The 16,338-nt window shown below is 63.7% G+C and overlaps 1 protein-coding gene across 3 annotated transcripts; it reads left to right on the plus strand.

The window, feature by feature from the left end:
• Positions 1-567: 567 nt before the first annotated feature.
• LOC308341141 (zinc finger TRAF-type-containing protein 1) lies at positions 568-12,900 on the plus strand (the record flags this gene model as incomplete). 3 transcript variants are annotated; one of them, XM_080800845.1, is made up of 4 exons in its annotated part: positions 568-606; positions 9,391-9,629; positions 10,355-10,566; positions 12,155-12,900. In XM_080800845.1, the coding sequence occupies 3 exons, from the start codon at positions 9,409-9,411 to the stop codon at positions 12,544-12,546; spliced, it is 825 nt and encodes a 274-aa protein (XP_080656971.1). In that variant the 3' UTR covers positions 12,547-12,900. The 3 variants fall into 3 exon arrangements, with proteins under 3 accessions (XP_080656971.1, XP_080656969.1, XP_080656970.1); XM_080800843.1 differs by lacking the exon at positions 568-606 and adding an exon at positions 783-1,148; XM_080800844.1 differs by lacking the exons at positions 568-606; positions 12,155-12,900 and adding exons at positions 783-1,148; positions 10,845-11,788.
• Positions 12,901-16,338: the final 3,438 nt, after the last annotated feature.

Consider the following 16,338-nt stretch of genomic DNA (forward strand, 5'->3'; position numbering starts at 1 on the left):
CCCTCTGGCCTGTGCAAGGCACGTCCTGATTTCCCAAGACCCTCACTTTCCTTAGCGGACCCCTCTTCGGTTTCCAACCCCGGGATTAGGGAGAAGGGTGGTTTAAATTCCGGGTCCGGAGCCCTTTCTCGGGGAGTACCCATGCCTGGGTGCGGTAGAAGGACATCTGGTCTCACACAAGAGGGACAGGAGTGGCCAGCAGGGCTTCTCTCCCCGGCGTCTCCAAAACCTGAGTGTTGGAGGACAAAGGCGCAAGCAAACCCCGACGTGGGGGCCCGGGGATGCCCAACAGCCGAGTGGCCCTCGGCTTGTGGGCCGCACCCTAGACGGACCGGAAGCGGCGCGCACGCCCCCAACCCCAGGATTTCCCCGCCCCCGGCGCGCGCCCCACCGCAGGTCTCCCTGGGCCCCGCCCCCTTCCTGCCCACTTTCTGCAGGGGCGGGCCCTCGGGCGTCCTTGCGCACCCATTGGGCCTGGCGGACGTGCCGTCTCGCCCTGAGTGGCGCTCCCATTGGCTCCACACGGTCACGTGACTGGGAGACCGAGGGGGCGGTGGCGGCGGCCGGGGAGCGCGCAGCGAAAACAAAGATGGCGGCCGCGCCGGGGTCGGTGGCCGCGGCGGCTTCGGGGCGACGCGCGGGCCGGACCCACTGAGGCGGCGGCGCAGGGACCGGGGTTGCGGGGTCGCGGCGGCAGCGAGAGGGCGGCGGGAGCGCGCGGCGTCCCTAACCTCCAGCCGCGAGTGCGCGCCGGCACCCGCCCGCCGGGCCGACCGGCCGCGATGTCCGGCGCGGAGGAGGCCGGCGGGGGCGGGCCGGCCGCGGGGCCCGCCGGCGCGGTGCCGGCCGGGGCCGGGGTCGGGGTCGGGGCCGGGCCCGGGGCGGCCGCGGGGCCGGCGGCAGCAGCCGCGCTGGGCGAGGCGGCGGGGCCCGGGCTCCCGGACGAGGCGGGCCTGGCCGGCGCCCGGCAGCTGCAGGAGGCGGCCGGCGACCCAGACGCGCCGCCCAAGAAGCGGCTGCGGGCGGCCGAGGCAGCCGAGGCGGCGGCGGCGGCGGCGGCGGCGGGCAGCGGGAAGCTGGAGGAGCGGCTCTACTCGGTGCTGTGCTGCACCGTCTGCCTGGACCTGCCTAAGGCCTCCGTGTACCAGGTAGGGCCGCCGGCCCGACCCCGACCCAGCCCGGCTCCAGCCCCGCCGCGGCCGCTCCCCCCTCCCGACCCCCGCCCCCAGCCGCAGCCCGGGCACCGCGTGCCCTCGGAAGACAGGTCTGAGCTCCGGGGCCCCGGCGGTCGCGACTCCTGGCGTCTGTTCGGAAGCTCTGCGCTCTCGTCCTCGCAGGACTTTATTTTCCAGTCGTAGTCAGTCCTTTCTCGTCCGGACGCCCCTTGTGTCTCGGTTCGAATCTCGTCTTTCCGCGTCCTTGTTTTCCAGCCTTCCCCGCTGCCCCCACCTCAGCAGCCCCCAGCCCGCCCTCTCAAGTTGACCCCCAAGAAAGCTGGCGACAGACGCCCACCCCCTTCCAGCCCCCCCCCCCCCACACACTCTCAGAGTCGGCTTCTCTCGTTCTTGAGCTCTCTGGACTCAGGGAGACCCTGGGGTTCCCTCTTCACTCTAGACCTTCTCTGTTCTTCGAGCAGCCACACCCCCGAAAGCTGTCTCCAGGCTTCTCGTGCACCTTCTAGCTCGCGGCTGAAAGGACTCTCTTTTCCTTTCATCTTGGAAGAACACTGAAGGGGCAGGATCATCTCTTTCCCTCCTCTCTCCCTCTTTTTCCTTCCTGGTGTGGATGAACCACCTGCAAAGCCCCTTCCCAGCCTGACCTCATGCTGTGCTTTCTAGACTGCTGTGCCCTAAGGTGGACTCCCACCCCCTCCGGCCCTACCCACACCAGGGCTGGCTTCTCAGGCTACCAGCACTCCAGGAATTGTGTCCACCCTCCTTTATCCACGTGACAATTCAGAATGGTGGCTGGACTCCGTCCTTAGCCAGCCATGGCCATCAGAGAGCGTCCTTGGCCCTGGTGGGTCTCACACGTGCGTCACATAGCAGCAGGGGCCACACTCGGCCGGGTCAGTTTGCAGTGCGCTGCCGTCTTTGTTCACCTCTCTCTCCACCTCCGTACCTCCTCCCCACCCTGACTTTGATACCCCTTTTTCCCAGAACTCCTCTGAGGAACAGAACAGGTTCTCTGTCACCTTTCTTTGCACTTAGGGGAGCTGGTCCTAGCTGATAGGGCCTTGTTTCCCTGCTGTTAAACTGGGGACCATGGGTGAGAGGGCCATTTTTTTTTTTTTTTTTTTTTGTTCATTTGACAGAGACACAGTGAGAAAGGGAACACAAGCAGGGGCAGTGGGAGAGTTCGGAGAAGCAGGCATCCTACAGAGCAAGGAGCCCAATGTAGGGCTCGATTCTAGGACCCTGGGATCATGACCTGAGCCAAAGGCAGACGCTTAATCAGTGAGCCACCCAGGTGCCCAGAGAGGGCCATTTTTGTAGTGAGCAGCATGAGGCTAATCTGGGTTGCCATTTCCCTAGCCTCTAGATCTCCACGTCCTTTCCTGTTTTGGCACGACGTAGCTTAGGAGGACCCTGGTGTGCCCAGGTGACAGAGGAGAAAGAGAAGGCATTGGCAGGGAAGTGGGTTGAGTTCTTTGGGTGGAGGGTGCTGGCTCTCAGCCTTTCCTGGCAAGAGACCCTAGCTCAGGAATACCACAGGTCTTCTGATACAGTTGGGGAGTGCTTCCCATAGCCCTTCAGCCTTGAGGGTACCCCATAGGAGTTGTGCCCTCTCCAGCCCCTTTTTCCCTTGCCCATGATTTTTGCTCTCAGGTGGAAGAGTTCTTCCTTCCTTGGGTCTTAAATGAAAGCCCCCAAAAGCCAAGCCACTGATGGATAGGGGAAGAGTCCCGGGGGAATTTGGGGGACTCCCATCCTGTGAGTGGGGTAGACCTGGTCCTGGCATGATGACATGATAATAGGCTGCATAGTGCTGCCTCCTGGCCCCCGGCCTATGAGCCTGGCTGGTTCAAACGGGCACACACACAGCTGGGAGCAGAGCTCTGTCCTGGGCAGGCTGGAGGCAGGCAGCTAAGCAGCTGTGACAAGAGAGTGAAGGTGCTAAGACAGCCCTGACCTGTGGCCTTCCCCGTGGCCTAGTGGGCTGTGCTGGGCAGCTTCCCTGGAAGCAGGGTGCTAAGCAGGAGGAATCCGTGATGCTAAGCTGTGTGCCGTGGTACGGGCCCCCTGCTCCACGTCCGTTCTCCCCAAGTGACAGCCAGGTCTTGGTAGGGAGTCGTTTCCTCTCACCTTCGGAGGCCTGGAGAAAGCTCTAGAACATGTGATCAGTAACAGAGGCCTTGACTCCAGAAAGGCTGACTAGAGTCCTTCCACGGATCAGCACTTGCTGTGGGTGCTGGAGGCCGTGCTGTGTGGGGGCGTGGCTCTCTTGGTGGCTCCTGCTGCGTACGACCCTGGATGAGGTCATTGAGGGTAGTGGTTGGGATGGGCCTGGAGGCCCTGAGCCATTGCCTGGTCACATCTGAGCTGGGTTTACTCCCAGGAGGATTTGGTCATGAATGGCCTAGGCGTTACACACACTGTTTTGAAACTGGCAGGCACACAGCTTTCTGGGTGTCCCTGGTTGGGGCCCACTACTGGCCACCACCTCTTGGCCTGGGCTCAGCCCCTCCATTTCTGAGGGCCTTCCTTGGTGACCCGTGTTGACTGGCCATTTCTGGTAAGCTAGTCTCAGGCATGTGATGAGTTCTCTGTTCCTACCAGCAACATTTCTTCTGATCCCCACCCCACCCCCCACCCCCCCGCCGCTAGGACACGTGGCTTGGGGGCAGGCACCAGCCACGCTGTGTGTCTGGGGATTGTCTTAGATGGTGCCCAGCTCTGGGGTGAGGAGAATAGCCAGGGGCCATGCCAAGGCCCCGTGTGCTGTGCCTGGCTGAGTCTGGGGGGGTAGCTCCACGGTCCTCTGGAGTGGGCTGAGTACACCGTAACTTGAGAGCTTGCCCTGTGGCCACCAGGGGAGCTGTGGTGGTGGCCAGAGCTCACCTGGAGCAGACTTGCCCACCTGTTCCTGAGTCGGAGCCCTGGCCCCATGCAGCTGGCTCTCCCACACATCGAGCACGTCAAGCCGCATACCTGGGCTGGGGCTTGCTTCGGTCTAACAGCGAGGCACTCACCGTGGCCTACTTCGAGTTAGGTCAGGTTAGGGATGGAGTGGGTACAGCAGGTGCTGGCTTTGATGTTCTCTGTGCGGGTGTTGGGTGTGTCCTTGGTGACTGGCCTCACAGGGTATGGGGCCACTTCCCAGAGTCCCAGGAAGCCACTGGGGCAGGTTCCCAGGTGGGGGCAGGAGGGCTGGAGTTGGAGCAGGGATACTGGTGCAGGGTGGGCAGCAGGAGCCCTGCTATGGGGGCAGAACTGTGGCCCCAGTGTGTCTGCACCCCCGGCGTGTGTATGAGTGCCCTTCTCTGGAGGAGAGAGCCTTGGCAGTGCCTGGAGCCTTGGAACTACAGCCTGACCTCCTTCCCAGGCCCTCCCCCAGCGTTTCACATGGGGCCCCATGTGCTGTCCGGATGGTACACCTGGTAGGACGGTGCTGACGTCCACTGAGGCCCTGAGCTGTGGGCCAGCGTCTGGAGGGAGGGGCCGCAGAGCTCCCCAATCCCTTACCGTGTTCTCAGCCAGAAGTGCCGTGTGACCCCATCAGGGGAAGGAGGAGTTGTAGTCGGGGCCCCCGACTGGCTTTCTGCCCTGCCAGCAGCACAGCCCCCTCCTCCCACTGGTTGCAGCTGTGCCCCTTCTGCCTGGGTGCTCTCTCCCCACTCCTGTGTCTCTTCTAGGGCCCCACAGCGGCCATGGCCCCATGCTGCGGTCACCTTCTCTCCTGCAACAGGGTGCTTATCTTCCTGATTGGGCACTGGCCCGTTTCTGCCCTGTGGGAGGGCTGGGAGTATCTTGCCGTGCCTCTCACCCCTCGGGTCTCCTGTCTCCACCAGCACTTGGCTCAGGCCCTGGCTTGAGGAAACTAGTTACTTGATTGGCAGTCACATTGGTAAAGGGCCTCGGAAGCAGGGAGGGCCCATCCTTGCCCAGACCCCAGCCAGTGTGACCCTTGTCAGGGTGCCTGGCGCTGCGGGCTCTGTTCGGAGGGATGTTTAAGGAACCCCTGTGATGCAGCCCACCCAGCTGGCCTGGGATCCTCTTCCCAGCTCCTGGCTCCTGCTTCGAGGTAAGAAAGGTAGCAGAGTAGAGCTGCGGACACGTACCCACTTTGGTGTCCAAATCGGGTGCAGAGAGGAGAAAGTTCCTGACTCTGGCTACACGAGCAGCTGTATTTTTCTGTGGTGGCTACTTGTCATGTGAGTCGCCTTTCATCCTGGGGTGTCTGTCTTCTGAACAAGAGCCTGGCTGCGGGAAGGGCTGGTTCCTGCCCGAGTCCTAGCTCTTGAGGCGTCAGAGGCTGTTGGTGCAGGACTTCAAACCCGAAACCTGAGTGTTAGAGTCCTGGCTCTCCCCAGAACAGCTGAGTTCCTTGGACATTGTAAGGTCCCTTGAATACAGAGAATACAGAGATTGACGAGGTGTGGGGCCAGACCTCGGGGATTTGGGGTGCAGCCTTGACGAGCGCGGTGGGGGCCTCCAGCTGGGCTGAGCGGCAGTTCTGGGGTTAGTGCCCTTGGCCGTGCTTTGGAGGGTGGGCTGCGCACGTGGGCCTGGGGGCCGATCCTCCCTAGAGCCCCAGCGCAAAACAGGGCTTAAAAGGCCTCTTGACCAAGGCTCAGTTTCCAGGAGTTGAGGGGTATTTGCTAAGACCCGTTACAGCCCAAGGCCTGGGGTTAGGGTTCCTCTTCACGAGTGTGGATGGTACCTTCAGTCCCCCTTATCCCGGGGGTTTTGGCCAGTGCACGGGAGCTGCCTGTGGCCAGGTGGAGGGAGGGGTTGCTGTCCTGGGAGGGACACGTGCCCGCTCCTGGGGCATCTGCGGAGGGGTGTGGGGGGTACTGCTGTGGCTTGGGTGGGGTTGCTCTGCAGGTGGGGGCCGTATGAGGGGCTGGGCAGGCTCTGCTGTGCGATGGCCACGGTGGGTGTTTATTCTGTTCCTGTCATGTGCTGGGGGCTGAGCCGTGCCGTCACACATGTCTCACCCGCCGTCTTCAGCACATGATGAGGCCCGTCCTGTCTTTGTCACTTTTTGTGCCTGAGGAAAGGGAGGCCCAGACATGAAAGCAGCAAGCCCACGGTGATGCTGTCGGTGGCCCGTAGGCTAGAGTTTAAGCCAGCGTCTCTCCTGGGAAGCCCTGTCATATTCTGAGTTGGGGGGCCCCTCCTCCTGCCCCTCCCACTGCCAGGATCTTCTTGGCAGCCTGGGCGGGCGCTGCGGGACCTGCTGCTTGGGGTACCCAGGCTGTTGAGGGCTTGGCTCTAGCATGTGGAGTGGGGCATTCGGGCCTGCCCTCATTGTCCATCAGAGGCTCAGTGTGCAGCTGGCGTTGTGCGGAGTCCTTGGGGGGCCGGGTCCCGGCTGGGCAAGTTGGGGTAGGTGCAGTCCAGCCCGGCCGCTGAGGAGGCTGAGTCTGCGTTACTGGGTGCCCAGACCTGCCTGTGGAGTTGCAGTCTTGCTCAGGAGGGCAGGGAAGGCCTGGAGAGCGGGCAGGGCTCTGGGGCGTGGTGATGCACCCTGTGTGGACAGACCTCCTGGGCCCGGACCAGGCATCTGGTTTGGACCCAAGAACATCCCTTGGATAATGGCTGCATGTGGACATCAGCTGTCCCTTGGCTGTGCCAGCGGCACTGGGCAGCTTCCTGCTGGCTCACTGTTCTCCAGCTCTTAACTGAGCTCGTGGGGCCTAAGGGGCACTGACCCCACCTCTCCCCAGAGAAGGGCAGGGCCGGGTGCTGCTTCTCCGTGGTGTCCTGTCACCTAAGCCTGTGTTGCATCTAAAGGCTCCAGGAGGAAGGGGGTGGGAGCTAGCCTGGGAGCCTGGACGTTCCTGCAGCCCACAGGCTCTAGAAGAGACCTGCTGGGAGGGGTGTGCAGGTCAGCCTCGGCCCAGAGCATTGGACTCTCAGGACCGTGCTGGGAGGTACGCATCATATGCTTGGCAACGTTGGTGTTTCTTAGGAGGCTCTAGGACTGCATCCGGGCCTCTCACCCTACACCCCACACCCTGGCTGGGCCACCTGGACACAGGAGAGAAGCCGGCTGGGTTCTTCCGCTCGGGCAGGTGGTGGCTGCAGAGTGGGGCTTTGCCCACGTAGCCTCCCCCTAGAAGGCGCCGGAGCTGGAGTCTGTGGTGGGGGCCCCCTCAGCCCCTGCAGACCCTGGAAGTGAAGGGTCTTGGTGTCCAGTCAGGCTTCCTCACCGGAGGCGCCCGGCGGTGGGTGTGGCCTCACTTCCACAGGTGTGGGGGGTCTGATGTCCCCTCCTCCCGGGAAGACGCAGTTAGATGACACAAGCGCCATCCCCCTATGCCTCGGCGGGCGGCAGCCGTCTTCTCTCAGGGACTGTGGTCTAGCGAAGCCAGGCCTGTGCTGGACTCAGCCCGGGGGGCGGGGGGCTGTGACCAAGCCCGTGCCTCCCGCCGGTGGAAGGGTCCTGTGGTGCCTGTGCCTGTACGCCCTGCCCTTCACTCACGCCGCCCGTCTGGCTTCCCCATCGGCCTCTAGGGGTGGACAGGACACGGTGCTTTCCCAGCTGCTGCCCCTGTGCGCAGGCCTCAGCTCATCCCAGCTGCTTGTGGGATTCCCCACGCCCTGCCAGCCCTCCAGTCCAGAGCTGGCATTGGCCCCACCCCTGCCCCGCCCCTTCCTCCAACCTGAGCCCCGCCAGCCCTCCTTCCTCATGATACACATTTTAATTCTTGGCCTGACTTAGAAGTGGAGATTTTTAGTACAGATAACCTGTGGTGTTTGTGTGGACATGGATTTTGTGAATGAGACCTTTGTCCCCAGCCCTCCCACCCGCACTGGTCCTCAGCGCGTAAGTCCCATCACTCACTAGCCCCAGGCCTGGTCCCAAGAGCTCCCTCGGCCTCCCACAGCTCCTTGGCTCAGGGTACGCAGACCCCTGAGACGATGGGATGGCAGCCGGTGTTGACCGAGGGTCCCGTGTGTGGGTGTGGCTAGGCCTCTGCTGCACTGCAGCTCCCCCAGAAGTGTCTGGGACCCCAAGGGAGGCTTGCGCCTGGTGGCTTTCTGGAGGTTTGCCGAAGCTGCTGAGCCCAGGCCATCAGCCTGCTCACCCTCAGCTGGCTGTGGGAGAGTCTCCCAAGTGGAAATCCAGCTAACCCTCAGCAGAACCCCGCCTGCCCCCCACCCCCAGCATTCCCTGACCTCTGCCCCTGCAGGTTTTTACCAGCCAGGGCCAGGCCTGGGGAGCTGTGTCTGCCCTGAGGGGACGCTCAGCTCAAGTCTCTGCTCTTGTATCTCTTGGTTTCTCTGTGGGTCTTTGCTACCCCTGGAGGGCCAGGCCCACAGCCTGTGTATTTCTCTGAAAGGCACCAAATGGGCACTCAGGACGTATGTGTGGAACCAGAGACCCAAGACCAGAGTTGAGCCTCGGCCCACTGTCGGCATGTGCAGGGACTCCCGGGAGGGGGCGGGGTGCTGACAGGCAGTGTCTGGGCCTCGGGTCTGCAGGCTCCCAGCGGAAGGGGGTTTGCCGCCTCCTGAGCCGGGCCGGGAGTCTGTCCTGCCCCGGGCCCCCGTTCTCTCCTCCAGGCGTGCCCTGTGCCCACACACCCTTGTCCCAGGCCAGCCAGGCCTCTCTACCTGCCACAGCTCTGTGCCGCTAGCTTGTAGGAGGGTCCCTGCGGGACGCCAGGCTCGCTGCGTGGGTGGCAGCTGCCTTCTTGCCTGTGCTGGCCAAGGAGGGCTGGAGTGGAGGGGCCAGGCCAGGGGTCTGTCTGAGCCAGGTCCCCAGCCCCCAGCACAGGGGAGCAGTGTCTGCTGCTACTTGATGGCTGCTGGCTATGTGCCACTGCCAGGCTTGGACAAGAGTCTGTGTTCCCGTAGGTGTCCCGAAATCAGGGCCTCCAGGGGACCCCTGAGACCGTCCCAGGCCCCTGGGATGGGGAAAGGCTCCAAGCCCCAGTGTGGCCCAGCCCGTCCCCACTAGTGGGCCTGCTTCAGTGGGGCTCGGTAACCTCTGTAAGCCCCCAAGGGCCACCTTTGTGTCACCTGCCTCTCCACAGGAGCCCTACTGGCCGTGTGTTGGCCGTGTTCCAGGGAGAAGGCCCGTCCCTCCCGAATAGTGGCTCTGGCCGCCTCTCCGCACCCGCAGGCCCTTCCGCGGCGGGAGCCCGCGGGGCAGGCTGGTGCGCGCGTGCGCACGTCCTGCAGGTCTGTGAGCTCATCTCCCTTTCCTTCTTCGCAGTGTACTAACGGTCACTTGATGTGCGCTGGCTGTTTTATCCACCTACTAGCAGATGCCCGGCTGAAGGAGGAGCAGGCCACGTGCCCTAACTGTCGTTGTGAGATCAGTAAGAGCCTTTGCTGCCGCAACCTGGCCGTGGAGAAGGCCGTGAGCGAGCTGCCCTCCGAGTGTGGCTTCTGCCTGCGCCAGTTTCCCCGCTCCCTCCTGGAGAGGCACCAGAAGGAGGAGTGCCAGGACAGGTGACCTGCCGGGCCGGCCCGGCTGCCGGAGGCTTCGCCGCATGCCAGGGCCCGGGGCGGGGCTGGAGGCCAGCCTGCTACAGGCGCGGCCCCAGAGTGCAGGATCTTCTGGTTGGTCTTTGTTGCCCTGGTCCTGGGTTCTGCACACATTAGCCCAGGGACAGCCTTGCAGGAATGGGCCAGGCTGAAGCCACTCAGGACCCGAGCCCTGGCGGGGAGCAGGAGTGGGCCCCACCGTGGACCCACTGGCTGTTTGAACATGCCCCTGGCTCTCCAGTGTTCCCTGGCTGCATGGGGGCCTCTTACGAGAGGGCCCAGGAGAGCACGGCCAGCTCTGGGAGCTCAGCGCAAAGCCGCACGGGCACCCGACTCGGCCCCTGCCGGCCAACCCTGCTGTCTGCCGGTGCTCAGGCCAGCGAGCCTCACATGGAGCAAAGCTGCATAGGGTCCAAGACCGTGGGTCAGTGGCCACCGTTGCCAAGCAAAACAGTCTTCCCAGCAAAGGATGTAGGTGGCACGTGGATTCACAGCTCTCCTGTGCTCCTTTTCCCTCAGTCTCCCACGCATGCTGACTCCTTCCTGGGGGCTGGCACACGGTGACTATGTCCTTCAAGGGATAGTTTGTAGGAGCAGGGCTGGACAGGGGCCCACCTTTGGAGGACCGCTGGGCAGAGCCACCTCCCGTGGGGCACGGCCCATGACCACGGTGCTCGCCTCCTCCCCAGGGTGACCCAGTGCAAATACAAGCGCATCGGCTGCCCGTGGCACGGCCCCTTCCACGAGCTGACGGTGCACGAGGCTGCCTGTGCCCACCCCACCAAGACGGGCAACGAGCTGATGGAGATCCTCGACGAGATGGACCAGAGCCACCGCAAGGAGATGCAGCTGTACAACAGCATCTTCAGCCTCCTCAGCTTTGAGAAGATCGGTTACACAGGTGAGGCGCCCCGCCGCCCACTGCATGCCGCACGGGGGGCAGGGGGGTGTGCGGCGGCCGGGACCTGGGGGAGCGGTGGGCTCTGAGCAGCAGGCACAGGCCTTGCTGGGTGGCCAGGCTCTGGACAAGCTCTCAGTGAATGGGAGGACACCTTGGGGGAGAAGACGTGCCAGAGGCCAAGCACGGGAGGGGCCAGGGCAGGACCCCGGGGGCACCTGCATGGCTCTCAGAGGCCCTCTCACCTGTCCTCCCCTCCCTGGCCCCACCACCCTAACAAGGTGGCGTCCTACTGCGCAGGGCTGCACAGCCCTTGGGACGGTCAGTGTCTGAGCAGAAGGTGGGTGTGTCTTGGAGGCCCGGCAGCCAGGGGCCTGCCCTGTGGAGCCAAAGGCGAGAAGAGCACTCAGCACATCCGGTCCTGCCTGCAGGCAGATACTGCCGTGGCCGCGGGGCTCCTGAGGCCATCAAGAAGATGCCCAGGGGCAGGGCTCCTGCATGAGCTGAGGGTGCTCCGCTCAAAATGCAGAGCTGGGAGTGGACGCCCAGGGACGGGCAGGCTGGACCACGCTCAGGCCCGCTGGATCTCATGGGCTCTCCTGGTCACGGCCACTGCTTTTGGACATGCTGGGGAGCAGGAACCAGGCCAGGGCCTGGTCCAGACACAGAGAACAGCAAGAAGCACCTGCTGACACAGGGGCCGCTGAGGGAGACTGCGGCCCTCTACTGCTCAGCCCACAGCAGGCAGCCGGCTCAGCATCAAGGGTGGCCACAGGCAACCGGTCACGCCATGCTGCCTGGACTAGGCCTGGCTAGGTGCGGGCCTGCACAGGCCTGAGAAGCGAAGGGCCCGGCAGCCTCAGCACCAGAAGGTCATGGCCCGTGGTTAGTTGCAGCCTCAGCTGCCCTGCTGGGCACCATGGCGCAAACAGTCCAGGCCAGGCCTTGCGGGTCTGGGCGGGCCGAGGCATCATGACGGTGGCGGTGGCCGGGCAGGGATCCCCGTGCACACAGGAAGGACTGGCCGCCTCCGTGGAGGGACTCGCGGGCCACGGGCCCCGGGCTGTGCGGAGAGAATTGTGTGACAGCACAGGCGCCCAGCACCGGGCCACACGCCGGCGCTCCGCCTTGCGCCCCGTACAGGCTCTCGGGCCGCGCGCCCGCCCGCCGGCTTTTCTGGCAGCTCTGTATCAGAACCAATAAAGTGCACTTGTTCTCAGAACGCATCCTGTCTGTGTGTCTGCTTACCCACACCCCCCGGGTGGGCCTCCCTCTGCCTGGGCTGGGCCCCGGGGGGAGGCAGAGAGGGAGGAGAGCGAGGGTCGAGCCGCTCACTTCTTTCAGCGCCTGGACTCCCTGCAGCTAATGCGTGTTACTTCTGTTCGTAGTTGTTTCCCCCAAGCTTGTGTGCACCTCCATTTGCCATAATTGCGTTTGATTTGCCTTGTGACAAGTAGAGCACGCTCTGTCCTGCGGGTAAGTTGCCTTCCTCCCCGGCTGAGCCTCTGTCCTTGCTCGGCCTCTGGAAGGCGCCGCCCCCGGCCCCGCCTGCACTGACTGCCGGCTCTTCCCGGCCTGTCTGTCTCCACAGAGGTCCAGTTCCGGCCGTACCGCACGGATGACTTCATCACGCGCCTGTACTACGAGACGCCGAGGTTCACGGTGCTGAACCAGACGTGGGTCCTGAAGGCGCGTGTGAACGACTCGGAGCGGAACCCCAACCTGTCGTGCAAGCGCACGCTGTCCTTCCAGCTCCTCCTCAAGAGCAAGGTCACGGCGCCCCTCGAGTGCTCCTTCCTGCTGCTCAAGGGCCCATACGATGACGTGAAGATCAGCCCCGTCATCTACCACTTCGTCTTCACCAACGAGAGCAACGAGACGGACTACGTGCCGCTGCCCATCGTCGACTCCGTGGAGTGCAACAAGCTGCTGGCCGCCAAGAACATCAACCTGCGGCTCTTCCTGTTCCAGATCCAGAAGTAGGCGGCGCCGCCCGGCCGCCCGCGCCTGCCCACTGGCTTCGCCGCGCCGGCTGACCCCTTCAGCGGAGGAGGAGGAGGAGCCAACGCGAACCCTGGGAAAGTCTGCATGCGTGCGCGAAGGTGGGGGTGCTCGCGCCCCGCCCTCTGCCCTGCCTCCCCTGTCCCGGGCGCCGGAGGCCGGGCTACCTGCGGAGGAGACGGTGGTTCGGGGACACGACGGGGCCAAGCCCAGCGGCCGCGCCCTGGCCCCCAGCGGCACAGTGAGGCCTACCGTCTGCTCTGGGCCGGGCTCAGGGAGCACGCTGACTTCAGACGGCATATTTGATTGCAATTAAAAAGGCACCCTTGTTTCCTACTTTCTGTTTTGTTTGAGGGAAAGGCGTAGCTGCGACTGGACATTGGGGGAGCTTTGGTTGGGCCTGGGGGCCAGAGCCAGAGGTCCTTGTGCCTCCGCCACCATGCACACCCCCACCGGAGACTTGGAGGCATCGCTCCCTCCGCCGCAGGCCTGCACGGGGGAGCAGCCTGGGCCGGGGTCTTGCAGTGGCCCCAGTACACCCCCCCCCCCCGCCCCAGCCAGCTGCTCCCGAGAGGCAGGACTGGGCCCCCTGGGCTCGGCTGATGCTTCAGAATCCAGGGTGAAGCTCTGTCTCTTCCCAGGAAAACGATTGAACTCTTCACAGGCTCTTCTGTAAGTTATGAAGTTTAGCAAGAGAGAATCTATTTTCTGTATTCAGCCTTGAGGGCACAGCACCCCAGCCTGAGGGAAGCTGTGGGGGTTGCTGGTGATAAGCTAGCCTGGCCGGGTGAGGGTTTGAGTGGGCTGGCCGTTCCCAGCCTGCTGTCAGGGACCGGCTGCCGGCCCTGTGTTCTGGGGGCCCCCGTGGAGGTCAGTCCTCGGGCAGCACGCTTTCTCGCCGGAGGGGGCTCTTCACAGCCTCCACTTTGCGGCTCCCGTGGCCCTGGCCTGCGGCGAGCAGGCCTCAGTGTGTGGGCCTCACACCGGGGGAAGGAGCGCTGCCTGCAGGACCCGGAGACCCTCAGAGCTGCTGGAAGGGGAAGTTTGGCCCCTCCTTGGCTTGGGAGACACGGCTCTTCCGCGATAGGTTCCTGTTGCTTCAATACCAAAGAACCGTTTCCTTTGCCCCTGGCCTGGCCTGCCCCGTGCTTCAGAGCAGTCCTTCCCCCCGACACCTCCCCACCTCCCCATTTCCTGGGCCGTGTAGGCTCAGCATGCAGGGGAGCCCAGGCAGCAAGAGTGTAGGGCCGCAGGCCTGCGTGGCTCTTCCATCCCTCCCCCTCCCGGCTCTGAAGCTGGGGGCTGAGAAATGGAGGCAGGGAATCCTGGGGTATTGACAGCTTCATCCGGTGCCTAGCCCAGGCAGCCCTCTGAGCCAATCCTCCCCCCGGGGCAGCTGGCCTAGTTACACTGAGAAGACCGCTTAGCTTCCCATTTCCAGCCTAGGGCACGGGGCTCACAGGGGAACCCCTCCTGCACGGCCATCTGTGCCTGGCCGCTGAGGGCACCCAGAGGTGCTATGCTTGCTTTCCTACCCTCCACAAAGAAAGATGCCTCCCCAGCCCCCAGCACATCCTTGGGGGCACCCCCTGGCCTGAGTCCCACTGCCCTTGGGGGCTGCCCCCTACCTGGCAGGCACGGAGGATAACCCTCAGAGTGCCATGTGCCAGGTCTCGTGTGTAGAGGAGACGGGGCTGTGTCATGGCATCTCAGCCTCTCTCAGGAGCGGACACCATCTCTGGAGCTTCTGGATTTCAGGGTGGCCACGTGGTCGAGGAGCCAGGGCAGGCCAGGCTTGCCTGTTTGGGTGCATGCACGAGAGACTGGAGCCCGCAGAGGGGTGGCGCCCAAAGGCTCTCCCAAGTGGGGCAAGGTGGGGGGCAGCGGATCTCTGTGCAGATCAGGTACGTGGCTGGGCCTCCTCAGCCCTGTTTCTGCGTCCCCGGGTCTAGCAGCCCTCTGGGCTGGGATGGCAGGTGGGCCGGGGTCTGTACACCAGGGCCTTCTGGGTGCTGCGGGCACATAGCCCACTATTTCCGGCAGCCCACGGGCGTGCGGGGGGCAGAGTGGCACCCACACAAGGCTCTCCTTGTAGGAGTGTGTGTCTGGGGGTGCCCGGGAGGAGTGGTAATACATCCCAGCAACTGTCCCCAGCACGGCCCCCACCCGGTGACGGTCAGCTCAGCAGCTGAGGCTTTCAGCTGCTGGAGACAGGTACCCCAGGAGATTGTGGTGCGTCTCAGCCACTCCCGGGAGCTGGCACCATAAACCTCCCTGTGGCATCTCACCGGGGGTTGATTTACTGGGGATGTCCCCTCCATGTTGTTAGAAAGGAGAAAACACCCACGGTCTTTCTCCAGGACCCCTTGCCATCTTGGCGTCCTGACCTAGAGAGGGGGGGAGGAGCTGCGGCAGATGTGGGGGAGTCCTGGGGGCCCCTCCAGTCCCTGCCAGCACCCCTCCCCTATGGGCACTATGTCCCTCAGCTCACCCAAGTGAGACATTTACAAAGATAATAAAAGTAATTTTTTAAAGAGTAAAGTGAGAGAGATGTTTTTATCACTGTGGGAAATGACTTACATGTCACTATTGTGGTCTGTGTTCTCTTTGGATATTTTCTGTATGTAACTATGGTTTCAAAAAAATTCCAAACCACGTTTTGTCTGTGTTTCCTTAAATGAGAAGCCAGCCTCATGGACGAGTGTCCCTGGGCTCTGCCAGCAGCCTGGACAAGTCAGAAGCTGCTGCCACCACCACCACCACCACCACCCCCTGCAGCCTGTGCTCTGTTCCGCCCCATATACGCATGCCTGATCAGCGGGCAGAGAGAAGCAGGGTCCCCTCTGGCTGTCTCGTGAATGCTGAATGCTGCCAGCAGCCCTGGGGAGACCCCCTCTGCCCTTGGCCTGTTGAGCTGAGCCCATCTATACTGCCGCATCCTTGCTGTCCCACCCCCGCCCCGTCTCCACCTTGCCCCTGGCTGTGCTCCTCACGCTCCCCCAGCCGGCCCTCCAAGCAGCATTCTTGGTTTCAGGGCCTTCTTGCTCGGCTCCCCACCCCCAGACCAAACTAGGGACCCAAGAGCGCTTTACCCTTCCAAGAGAGGAGGGTTACCTGGGTCCCACTTCCCATCTCTTAAACTTCCTCGGGCTTGGCCTTGCTCGCATCCCTGAAGCCTGGCCGCTGGCCCTGGGCAGTCTTCCCCCGACCCAGAGACCCACCTACCCTCCCCACCGTTCCCTCCACTACATGCCTTATGGTCCAGCCACGGCCTGAGGGGGGCCTACCCTGTTGGGTCTGTTTCGATTTCCACAGAAATTAGTGCATCCACCATCCACCCTTCCTGGCCCTCCTCTGGGGCCTTTGGACAGCGGTCTCGGCACCCAGCGCCCAGGGCTGGACCTGCCGTGGAGTGGCAGGTGTCTGGCTCTCCAAGCGGGAGACAGGACGTGCGTTCAGAGGTCGCGGCCCGGGGGCGCCGCGCCCACAAGGGGCCAGTGCGGGTGCACCGAGGAGGAAGCACTCGGCGCTGTTCGTTTTGGAAAACACGTCCACGCCCCTTTCCCCGGCCGAGCCCCGGGGGTTTGTGTCCGCGAACGTGACGCCGCTGTGGCTGCCTTCGCGGCCGTTCCGCAGGCTCCGTGAAAGGGGCGTGTTTGACTCCGCGCACCTCTCCAGGCCTCGGGGGTCCCGGGCCCTAAACCCCTCCACCTCCTCCTGCGTGAAGGCGGCGCGTCCCCCAGGTAAGGTCGCCGGTGTGGGCGGGGCTAGCGC

The sequence above is a fragment of the Martes martes genome (assembly GCF_963455335.1).
Source record: "Martes martes genome assembly, chromosome: 4".
Classification (NCBI taxonomy): domain Eukaryota; kingdom Metazoa; phylum Chordata; class Mammalia; order Carnivora; family Mustelidae; genus Martes; species Martes martes.